We start from the raw sequence: 12,725 nt of genomic DNA on the forward strand, positions 1-12,725 counted from the left end.
TTACAAAAGAAACTAAAAACATGGAAACGTTTTCTATTAATTTTTTGCAAAAATAACTAAAATATAAAAAATGAATTTAAACAATTTAAACGTTTAGAATTTTAATTTTTCAAACTCCCGCCGATTTGTAAAAGTTCATCTAGTGGTGAAATTTGACACTTTTTCATATTGACTGTCAGTTGTCACACGTGTGACAATTACATCAAATTTCTCTCAATTTATGACAATTTTATTAAAAAAATAACTCAATATAGACTTCTTTAGTTAATAACTTTTTCTAATGTTGCCAAAGATTTAAAAATTAGTGCGAAAATAGTCTATTATTTCAATCTGAGTGAACCATCAAGTGGGACCAGTTCTATCAACGGAAATCTAATTAATTTAGTAACAATTAAACAATTCAGTTATTGTTGATAAAAAAAATTTCACATTTTTGCTCAAAATGTACAAAAAATGTATCGGATTTGCCGGGAGTCTTTAGAAAGAGACAATATTTTAATATTGTCACTGATAATCAATAATGTAAATATTGTTATTTATAACGTTTAACGCAAAGTAAAGGATAGATTTTTAATTACGAATATAGTGTACGGTATTAGCTTACTTCGTTTACTTACACGTTTTCCACTGTCGAAAATTTTCTTCCAAAAATCCCGAGAGTGTGAAATCATGAATTCGCATTTTTAGGTTAGGATAATATATAATATTTGTCATGGCTCAATCCTCGGCAAGTGGAACATCCTCGAGACGACTCATAAGAGATAATGATGTCTGTCCTTCTGGAACAACCCGGTTCACTGACAGTGATTGGGAAACAAAAGAGGTCATTTTTTACCTATTCTATTTAGAAGAAATTAACCAAAGTTTTATTTAGTCTTATATTTTATTAATATAATAGTAATTTATTTTTATAAAGGCAAAGACTTTTTAAAATTTGCATATTACAGGCTTCACACTCAATAATTAATTTTAAAAAAGTATCAAAAAGTAGCTTTAATACTGAAAAAAGTACCTAGCTATTGAAAATTAATTTTAACGAATAAAAAGAAAATTGTTTTAGTCGATTCACAAAAATTTGATTCAGTATTTCCCTGACTGTTTCCTGATTTCAATAAAAAATAATTATTTTTATTCTAATCCTGCTGAGAATTTTAATTCTAAATTTTTGAAGAATTACAGGAAGAATTCAAGAATTTATCAATTTTTCAAAAAATAATTGAATTTCTGAGACGAATTTTATTATTTATGAAAATAATTGAATTCTTGCCAAGAATTATGTTTAATTATTTTTAAGTAATTGAATTCTTGAGAAGCATTTTATTATTTGGGAAAATAATTGAATAATAAATTGTGAAGAATTAAAGAAAGAATTTACAATCAATTTTTTAAAATATAATTGAATTTCTGAGAAGAATTTTATTATTTATGAAAACAATTGAATTCTTGCAAAGAATTTTATTGAATTTTTTTTAATGATTGAATTCTCGTGAAAGATTTTATTATTTGGGAAAATAATAGAATAATATAATTGTAAAGAATTAAAGAAAGAATTAAAGAATTTATCAATTTTTTAAAAAATAATTAAATTTCTGAGACGAATTTTATTATTTATGAAAATAATTGAATTTCTGAGACGAATTTTAAGTAATTGAATTCTTGAGATGCATTTTATTATTTGGAAAAATAATTGAGAAGAATTTTATTATTTATGAAAACAGTTGAATTCTTGCGAAGAATTTTATTGAATTTTTTTTAAATGATTGAATTCTCGTGAATAATTTTATTATTTGGGAAAATAATTGAATAATTGTGAAGAATTAAAGAAAAAATTTATCAATTTTTTAAAATATAATTCAAATTCTGAGACGAATTTCATTATTTATGAAAATAATTGAATTCTTGCGAAGAATTATATTTAATTCTTTTTAAATAATTGAATTCTCGTGGAAATTTATTATTTGGGAAAATAATTGAATAATATAATATTGTAAAGAATTAAAGAAAGAATTCAAGAATTTATCAATTTTTTAAAAAATAATTGAATTTCTGAGAAGAATTTTATTATTTATGAAAACAACTTGAATTCTTGCGAAGAATTTTATTGAATTTTTTTAAATGGTTAAATTCTCGTGAATAATTTTATTATTTGGGAAAATAATTGAATAATTGTGAAGAATTAATGAAAGAATTTATCAATTTTTAAAAATATAATTCAATTTCTGAGACGAATTTTATTATTTATGAAAATAATTGAATTCTTGCGAAGAATTATATTTAATTCTTTTTAAATAATGGAATTCTTTTTGGGAAATTTTATTAAAATAGTAGATATTGAAAATTATGAAATTAGAAAATTTTTTGAAAATAATTGAAATTAGGACAAGAATTTTTTTGACATGTATGAAAATAATTGAACTTTGGAGAAGAATTGAATTTTATAAAAAATTTTAAAAGTAGGTAATTGAATTCTTGAGAAGCATTTTATTATTTATGCGAAAATAATTGTATTCCTGCCTTGAATTTTATTTAAGTTTTTATAAGTAATTGAATTTTCGTGAAAATTATTGCTTGTGAAAAGAATTGAATTCTTGTGGTAGAATTTTATAAAAAGTTTTTAAATTGATTTTTTTCGAAAAATTTTATGAAATATTTTAAAGAATTCAATTCATATGAAAATAAAAATAAAAATATTTGCGAAAAATTTTATCAAAAATCTTTTGTGCAATTTTACTAAAATTGTATAGATATTAAAAATCATTGATTTTCGAAAAGTTTTTGAGAATAATTGAATCGTTTTAAAGAATTTTATTAGAATTTTTAGAATTTGTTTTTTATTTCAATTATTAGCGAATTTAAAGTGATGCAAATTTCCCCCAAAAATAAAGAAAAAAGTAGCTTTTAGTGTCATAGATCTAAAAAAAAAGTAGTAAATTTTAAATTCAACTAATTAACAGGCCTTGCGGCAGAGAGAATTGGAAGAGGCGCGAGCGAGAGCCGCTCAAATGGAAAAAACAATGCGCTGGTGGTCGGATTGCACAGCAAATTGGCGAGAGAAGTGGAGTAAAGTTCGTAATGAACGAAATAAATCACGTGAGGAGGCAAAAGTTCTTCGGACAAAATTAGAAATTGCAATAAAAGATGCAAATACCTACAAGCACGAGGCACAGGACGTGGAATTACAGAACGAGCAATTAAAAAAGGAAATGGATAAAATACACATGATATTATTGAAGCACGCCGGTAAATTCGATCAACAAATTGTTTCAATTTTAGAATCAGATCCACAATTAAGAAACGCATTAGATATCGATGAATTACTAGAAGTCTACAATAACGTTGAACAAAGTGATAATTCAACATCCATTGAAAATAAGGAATATATCATTAAAAGTCCAACGATAGATTCAGAATCAAATAATGCTGAGAATCACAATTCGTCGTCGGATCGTGACATTGAGGAGTATGTCCTACAGGGTGCCGTTCCAAAACACGCTGTTGAATTATACAAGGAGAGTTCAATGGTCTCGTTGGACAGAGATATTGCTAAATTAGTAGCCGAAGCTTCCACGCAAAATGAGAAATTAAATAAACGACAGTCATCATTGGAAATACGAAATGAGGAGTATCTTTTGCAAAAAATGTCAATGCTTCAATTGCGATTAGAGGAGGCTACAAAGACTATTGCCGCTGAAAGAGAGTAAATATGTTTTCTCATTTCTTTTCTTCCTTCAAAAATAATGAAAGAAATTAAAAATTTTTCGATTATTAGTCTAATAAAATGTGAAAATTCCCACAGAGAAAAGTCATCTCTACATCGTGGTGTGGAAAAATTAAAATCCGAAGTTGCAGCTTTACGGGAATTACAGGACAGTAGAACTGAAGCAATTAAGGAGCTTTTGGAGTTAAAAGAAAAATTCCAAGGTGAACTTAATGCGGCACAAGCTGATTTAATAGACGAGGCTTCGAATCGAGAAGGCATGGATCGACGCCTCGCAGAACTTCGAACTGAGGTATATTTATTCTGACAAAAAGAAAATATTTATTATATGTTAAGATTTATTAATACGTAATAATTTAATTATTACTTTTGTATAATAAATAATAATAATCTTCATTAATAATCGTTGTATTCCGTTAATCTGTTCGCAGTTTGAAATTTTTGAATATCATAATAAAAATTCTTTTAAAGAATTTCTTTGAATTTTTTAAAAATAATATGGAGTTTCTTTAATAATTTTTATTAAAAATTTTGAAAGTAATTGAATTCTATGAAGAATTTCTTTCGAATTTTTAAAATAATCGTGTTTGTCAATAATTGGAAATGAACAATAATTGTTTATTGAATTTTATGAAGATTTTTAGAAAATAATTAAATGATTCTGAGAATTTTATTACAGTTTCTTAAAATAATTCATTTCATTCAGAGCAGTTAAAAAACATGAGTTTTTTTAAAATCAAAAACATCCAATTTTTTATTTAAATCGGATTTTTTTATTTAAATCAAATTTTTTCTGGAGCTTGATTTTTTAGTAATGATAATAAAACATTAATTTTACAATAGACGTAACAAAGAATAGCTACTTTTATTTTTCTTAAGAAACTATTTAATCCAAAATGTTAAAAAAAAATTATTATATATTATACCTTCTGTTGAATTAAGTCTTTATATTATTTTAATAAGATATATGTATTGGTTTTCTTACAAGTTTTTTATTTTTTGAATTTAAAACTTTAATGAGTACTAGTAACATAAAGAATTTATCTTCCGACAATTTAAACAATTAAAACTTACTTTTGAATAAAAATGTTTTGTCAATAAGAAATATTTGTTAAATATTAGGCTACGTTCCTTAAATCGTTTTTTATTTCATTTTCTCAACGTAAACGTTGGTAACTTAAGTCAAAGCTGATTAAAAAACCTATTTTTAAGTAAAAATTTAATTTAAATTACTGTAAATATGTCTTTGATTTAAATTATAACAGCCCTGAATTCATTCAAGGAATTTTTTTAAAATATTCAAAATAATTGAATTCATTCGAATAATACTATTAAAATAATTACATTTTTTCAAAAAATTTCTTCAATTTTTTGAAAATAATCGATTTTGTTAATAATTGTAATTAACAATTTTACTATTAAATTTTATCAAAATTATTGATAGAAAATAAAATTCTTTTTAACAATTTTATTAGAGTTTTTGTAAATAATTCAATTCTTTTGAAGAATTTCTTTAAGTTTTTTGAAAATAATGTAGCTTTTTAATAATTTTTATTGAAAAAATTTAAAATAATTGAATTAAACATTGAATTAATTATTAATTAAAGAATTTTTATCAATTTTTTAAAATACTTAATTGTGTCTGTTAATAATTATAATTAGAAACTTGATTATTGAGTTTTATTAAAATTTTATTGAAAATAATTGAATTCCTAAGAAGAATTATATTATTTATAAAAATGATTGAATTGTTTCCAAGAATTTATTAAAATATTAAAATATAATTGAATTCTTTCGTGAAATTTTATTAAAATGGTATTGAAAATAATTGAATATCTAAGAATTATTTTATTATTTATAAAAATAATTGAATTGTTTCGAACAATTTTACTAAAATTTTAAATAATAATTGAATTCTTTCGTGAAATTTTATTAAAATTGTAGTAAAAAAAATTGAATTTTTGCAAAGAATTTGACTATTTTTAAAAAATAATCTAATTCTTCCGAAGAATGCATAATAAATTACTGATTGCAATAAAAAATTAAAAACCTAAATTCTACATTTGAAAAGTTTGAATATTAATTTTTTTTTATATAATTATAGTGACAAAAAATTATTTTAATAAAAATTGAATTTTTTCAGCTGGAGAAATTGCAAGTGGAAAATGCGGCTGAATGGGGAAAACGAGAACGTTTGGAAACAGAGAAAATCTGTTTAGAGCGAGAAAATAAACAATTGCGAGGTGAATTACGCGATTTACAGGAAAAAGTTGATTCAAGAAGAACACGACCCGTTTCAACGTCTGATGCAGACGGAAGAATTTTACAACAAGAACTCTTAGACAGGAACAAGGTAACATCTCAGTTTGTTCAAACCCTATTTTTAAAACTGATTCATTTTTAAAGAAATTTTTTTAAAAATAAATAAAATAACAATAGAAGAAAAATTAAAAAGGTAAATAAAATAGATAAAAAAAATAATAAAATAGCAAAATCTATATTAATAATCGTTGTATTCTGTTCGCAGTTGGAAGTAAGTTTTTGATTGCTTTTTTGTTTCCTAAATTTTTAAAAAAAAATTTCTTTTTAAATTATTCCAATTTTAAAATTAATGTAGGTATTAAAAATCATTGAATTCTTGGAAAGAATATTATCAAAAAATTAAAAGAGAATAATTGAATTCCTTGGGAGAATTTTTTTATTTGTAAAAATAATTGAATTCTCGCAAAGAATTTTATTGAAATTTTTAAAAATCATAATTAAATTCTTTTGAAGAATTTCTTTGAATTTTTTGAAAATAATGGAGTTTCTTTAATAATTTTAATTGAACATTTTGAAAGCAATTGAATTTTATGAAGAAGAATTTTATTAAAATTCTATTGAAAATAATTGAATTCTTGCAAAGGATTTTACTATTTACAAAAATAATTGAAATATTTCGAAGAATTTATTAAAATTTTAAGATATAATTAAATTGTTATGAAGAATTTTATAGAAATATTTGAAAATAATGCCATTTTTTCTAGAAATTCAATTAAACTTGTTTCGAAATTAATTGAATTTCTTAAAAGAATTTCAAAATAATTGAATTAATTTTTTGAGAATTTTAAATTTTTGATGAAATTGAATTTTATAGAAATTTTTGAAAATAATTGAATTCCTTCATGTAATTTTATTTAAATTGGATTAAAAATAATTTAATTCCTGCAAAGAATTTTAGTATTTACAAAAATAGTTAAATTGTTTCGAAGAATTTATTAAAATTTTAGGAAATAATTCAAATTTATGGAAATATTATTTAAAAATAGTTGAATTCATCCCAAGAATTCAATTAAAATTGTTTTGAAAATAATTTAATTCTTGCAAAGAATTTTACTATTTATAAAAATAACTTTGTTCTGAAGAATTTATTAAAATTTTAGGAAATAAATGAATTCTTTCCAAAAACTTTATTAAAAGTTGGAAAAAATTTAATTGAATTATTTCGTGAAATTTTATTAAAATTGTATTGAAAATAATTGAATTCTTTCAATTCTTCTGGCAAATATATTTAAAAATTGTATTGAAAGTAACTTAATTTTCATATAGAACTTTAAAAAATATTTTGAGAATAATATTGAATTGTTTTTAGAAAATTTTAAATTCTTGTTGAAAGTGAATTTTATGTACAATTTTTGAAAATAATTAAATTCTTTTGTGTTACTTTATTTAAATTGGATTAAAAATAATTTCATTCCTGCAAAGAATTTTAATATTTATAAAAATAACTCATTTGTTCTGAAGAATTTTACTATTTACAAAAATAATTGAATTGTTTCGAAGGATTTATTAAGATTTTAGACAATAATTGTATTTATTCGAAATGTATTAAACATTTTTAAAAAAAATTGAATTCTACAGAAAAATTTAATTAAAATTGTTTAGAAAATAATTTAATTTGTGCAAAGATTTTACCATTTATAAAAATAATTGAATTATTTCGAAGGATTTATTAAAATTGTAGAAAATAATTTAATTCTTTTGGAAAATTTTATAACAAATTAAGAAAAAAATTTAATTCTCTCGCAAAATTTTATTGAAAATAATTGATTTCCTGCAAAGAATTTTACTATTTATAAAAATAATTGAATTGTTTAGAAGAATTTATTAAAATTTTAGGAAATAATTGATTTCTTCTGTAAAATTTTATTAAAATTTTGTTAAAAATAATTGAATTCTTCCGAAGAATATAATTACTTATATAAAAATAATTTAATTCTTGCGAAGAATTATATTAAAATTTTTGAAAATATAAAACAATAATAATTAATTTTGTAGGTACTTAATAAGTGAATTTTTCAAATTTTGATTATGAAATCATTTATAAATTTATATTTGAAAATAAAAATTGAATATCACGTTCCGCGCGTTAGCGTGCGTAACATTTGCTAGTTAAATGTAAATAATGTTGATTTAAATTGTATTTAATTATTTTAATTATTATTATTATTATATTTAATAAATGATAAATCTTACCTTTTGTTTCAGGAGTTAGTTGAATTGAAACATGGCTATTCGAAGATGAAAAAAATGTTTGGAGACAAAACCATGGAGCTATCGCATGCAATTAGAAGATCAGAGCAATATGAAGCGGAAGTGAAAAGAGTTCGTTCGCGAGTCGAGGAATTAAAGAAGGAATTGGCTTCAGCTCAGGATGACATGGATGTGGCGACAAATAGCGTTCGAAAGTTACAAAGAACAAATGAATGTCTCGTAGAGCAACTTGAAGCATCCAACATGCAACTGGAACATTTTAAAAACAGGTGAGATAAATAAGTGCTTTCCAGAAAAAAAGAAAAATTCATTCTTACCTGTCGCAATTTTTCTCAATTTTCCCTCCACCAATTTAATTATATTTTACACTAAATAAAAGATTCCCAGCAATTATTTTTACAAATAAATTTTTCTTTAAATAAATCTAAAATATTTCTTTAAACGTATATCTGTAATTACTAGAAACTAATTATTAAGTTAACTATTCTAATATTTATTATATTTATTATTATAAATTTTATCAACAGAGTAACCACAGTGAATAATACCGAAAACTGTGTTGCACCTGACATTGTAACTGAGATAAAGGACGAAAAAATACGCGAAGAAGAAAATGAAGAGTCAAGAGAAACTTCACCAGTTTGGCGAGATATTTAGAGAGAGAAAAAGTAAATATTTGAAAATAGTACCTGGACTATTATTCTTCGAATCAAATAGTAAAGAGAAAAGTTAAAAGTTTTGAGAGTAAGGCAAACGTAAAAAAGACACTCCTTACTATTTAAAAAAAAATACAGTTTCGCAATTACAAGACTGTAAAAAATTAAATGAAAAATTGTATATACATAAATAGGAAGTAGAAAATAGTCCGTTAAAATTTATAGGTGTCGTTTTAGACATTTCTCGGAGATTATTGAAAGAAAAAAAGAATTTCTAAAAAGAATAATTAAAAAAATGACTGAAAAAACAAAAAATCGTGTGTCAAATGTTATCAACATTGTCGACGATCGTAAAAATACTCCTGTTATATATTTTTTAAACAATTTTGTTACTTTTTGCAAGGCATAATTAATCATTTTTTTACATTCCTTTCTTGTGAATTAGCCTCGTTTTTATTTAATATTCGAATTAGTTTTTAATACTGCGACATATGCAAAAGATGTTTAATGATTTTTTTCTTCTTTTGCTACAATAACTTTATTCGCGAATAAAAAAAAATACTTTTGTATTTTTAACTGTAAATTCCTCTCGTCAATATAGTGCGTATATGTATTTTATATACGCAGTCACAAAGTACCTCGATTACACTCAAATGAGCAATGAACAATTCATTTTTTTTTAATTCTCTTTTTTGTTATTTTATTCACCAATTCGGTGTATATTATGAGAAAAAATAAATAAACCGTATATATTGAATCGTTTTCCATTCTATTTCGTATTTTTGAAATTCTTAAAACAAAAGTTACTTCACTTCCATTATTTTGTATTTTAAATAAAAAGAATTAAATTTTAACTTCGTTTTAATAGAAAGAAGAAAAACTTACTCCTCAGCAATTTGCATAATTAAAACACAGGGTTGCAACAAAAATTAAATTTTGTTTTTTCCTGACTCTAAAAAATATTCTAATTCACTCTAAAAATGATTAGATACTAAAAACTAAAGTTCTAATACTTTTATTTGCGAATTTCTTTAATTGTAAAATTATTCGATAACATTAATGACTTCTTTTTTAAATAAATATTTAATCTTTATTTTTCCATATGGCATAAGGTTTAAAAAAATTTTTAATTTCAAACCCTTTGAAATTTGATAATTTATAAAAAATTGCTACTGCAACTTCTTCGAAATTATTTTCGTGATTTCAATTCAATTTTCTCGAATTTTTGTCAAAAACTCTTCTATAAATCAAATAATTTTTAATAATTTTTGACGAAGTTCTTTGAGAATTCAATTATTCAAGGAATAAAGAAAGTTATCAATTTTGAATTAATAATAAATAATTAATTTTTAAATACACTTGTTTGCAATTTAATTTTATTAAATTTTAATTATTCGGAAATTCTTTAATTAAATATAATTATAGGTATTAAAAAATGGAAAATTCAAATAATTTAAAAAACATTTGAATTAAAATTTTCAAAAAAATTTATTTATACGGAATTGTTAATTAAAAGTATTAAAAATACAGGTTTCCAAAGATTTTCATTTAAAACCTTTTCAAAATTCAATTATTTCTAAAAATTACTTTTATTTGTAACTTCTCCGAAATTGAATCAAGGTTGCCAGAAAAATTTAATTTTGTTTTTCCCTAACTTTTCCCTGATTTACAGACAAAATTTTGACTTTTCCCCTGACCCTAAAGCATATTCTGATTCACTCTAAAAATGATTAGAAACTCAAAAACCTTAGAATATAAAAATATTGTTACTGTAACTCCTTCAAAATTATTTTCATCATTTCAATTCAATTATTATTTTCTACAATTTTTTTTTTTTTTTTTTTTTTTTTTTTTTTTTTTAAATAAAATTCTTTTTCAGGTCAATTTTTTAAAAATAATTTTTGAAAAAGTTTTGTTGAGAATTTTCAAATTTATTTGTTTACAATTCAATTTTACGAAATTACAATTTATCGGAAATTCTTCAATTAAAATATACATTTGAAAATAAAAACTTGAAATAATTTTAAAAAATTTCGATAAAGCTTTTTGAAACAAATTAGTTACAAAGAATTTTTAATTAAATGTATGAAAAATTCAAATTTTCCAAGATTTTAATTTGAAACTTTTACAAAATTCAATTATTTCTAAAAATTGCAATTATTAGTCACTTCTCCGAAAATTCAATTATTATCTAAAACTTTTACTGAAATTAATTTTTAAATCAATTTTTATTAAAAAATTCTACGAGAATTCAATTATTTAAATAAAAACAGATAATTCATTAAATAATTGAATATTTCTTAAAATTAAAATCTTATACATATAATTTTATCAACAAATTTTTAAAAAATTGAATTCTTTCGACGAATTTTAATAACATTTTAAAAAATAATTACATTTTTCGAGGAATTCGATTAAAATTTTATTAAAAAGTAATTGAAATTCTATCAAAATTGCTTTTAAATAATTGAATTCTTTTGGGAAATTTTATTCAAATAATAGATATACAAATTATTGAATTAAAAAAATTTTTTGAAAATAATTGTTGCAATGAATTTTATTAAAATTTTTGAAAATAATTGAATTTTATTACTTTTGAAAATAATTGAATTCTTGTGATGAATATTGTTATTTATAATAAATAAATCCCTGAAAAGAAAAAGTTTTTGAAATTGATTGAATTTTGCAATGAATTTTATAAAAATTCCTAAAAATAATTGAATTTTGGCGAATAATTTTGCTATTCATTTATAAAGATAATTTAAATGTTGAAGACAATTTTTTATGATTTTTTGAAAGTAATTGAATTTCTGCGAAGAATTTGATTAATTTTGAAAATAATTGAATTCTTGTGATGAATATTGTTATTTATGAAAATAATTTAATTTTATAATGAATTTGATCAAAATTCCTGAATAAAATTGAAGTTTGTCGAAGAATTTTGATATTTATAAAGATAATTGAAATGCTGAGGAGAACTTTTTTAAAATTTTTGAAAATTGATTGCGTTAAAATAAATTATTGTCGAATATAGAAGAAATTTAATGTTTTTTAGAATTCGTGGTAATTTCATAATTTATGAGTCAGACGCAAAAATTGAGAATATTGTTATAAATTCTAAACATTCAATTTTTTCCAGTACTTTTAATAAAATTCCCTGACTTCCCTGACCTGTGGCAACCCTGAGAATTATTTTTTATTGTGTTTAACTAAAATTTTTCTTTAAATCAATTCTTTTTAATAATAGGTATACAAAGAATTTCTTTTCTTAATAAATTAGTTTTAATAATTAAATATATTTAAAAATTCAACTAATTTCAAGAGAAATTAAATTAAAATTTTTCAAAAAACTAAGATCAACAAAATTTCTAATGAAATTCATTCAAAATTCAATTTTTTAAAAATTTCAAATTGAAACCTTTTGAAATTCAATTATTTATAAAAAAATTGTATATGCAACTCTCATAAAATTCAATTATTTTTGAAATTTTTATATAAAATTATTCATTAAATAATGAACCAACACCTTGACGGAAAACCAAAAAGACGGATAGTCGAAGGTACCAGAATTTATGATCTTCATAACCAATATTTGTCCATATTTTGGACTTCTACATGTAAACAAACAATTTTATAAAAAAAACTACCTAATTACTTAAAAAATTTTATTAAAAAACGTAATATCGTATATTTCCTTCTTTAAAAATTAATTTTTTACCAAAAAGTCTGTGATTTTTGTTATTTTTCTTTGCTTCATAGTCGTTTGTACAATTTGCATCGTTTTGATGCACATACTAATCAATAAATTTTTGAATGTT

General features: G+C 21.7%; 2 protein-coding genes across 3 annotated transcripts in view; one reads left to right on the forward strand and one right to left on the reverse strand.

Annotated features, from left to right (window-relative positions):
* LOC122497848 (carbohydrate sulfotransferase 4-like) overlaps nt 1–737 on the reverse strand; it is a 70,833-nt gene extending 70,096 nt beyond the window's left edge. Inside the window, exon 1 of the mRNA XM_043605198.1 lies at nt 618–737. The gene's annotated coding sequence lies outside the window, so the exon portion shown is untranslated. The remainder of the gene's footprint in view (nt 1–617) is intronic.
* On the forward strand, nt 144–9,679 carry LOC122497847 (coiled-coil domain-containing protein 102A). Of its 2 annotated transcripts, XM_043605195.1 has the most exons (7): nt 144–522; nt 688–823; nt 2,955–3,697; nt 3,770–4,010; nt 5,862–6,071; nt 8,246–8,520; nt 8,779–9,679. In XM_043605195.1, exons 2-7 carry the CDS (start codon nt 713–715, stop codon nt 8,906–8,908), a joined length of 1,710 nt encoding a protein of 569 aa, XP_043461130.1. In that variant the 5' UTR covers nt 144–522; nt 688–712; the 3' UTR covers nt 8,909–9,679. The 2 variants fall into 2 exon arrangements, with proteins under 2 accessions (XP_043461130.1, XP_043461131.1); XM_043605196.1 differs by lacking the exon at nt 144–522 and having other exon boundaries at nt 3,797–4,010.
* The last annotated feature ends 3,046 nt before the right edge of the window (nt 9,680–12,725 follow it).

The sequence above is a fragment of the Leptopilina heterotoma genome, unplaced genomic scaffold, assembly GCF_015476425.1.
Source record: "Leptopilina heterotoma isolate Lh14 unplaced genomic scaffold, ASM1547642v1 Lhet_14, whole genome shotgun sequence".
NCBI lineage: Eukaryota > Metazoa > Arthropoda > Insecta > Hymenoptera > Figitidae > Leptopilina > Leptopilina heterotoma.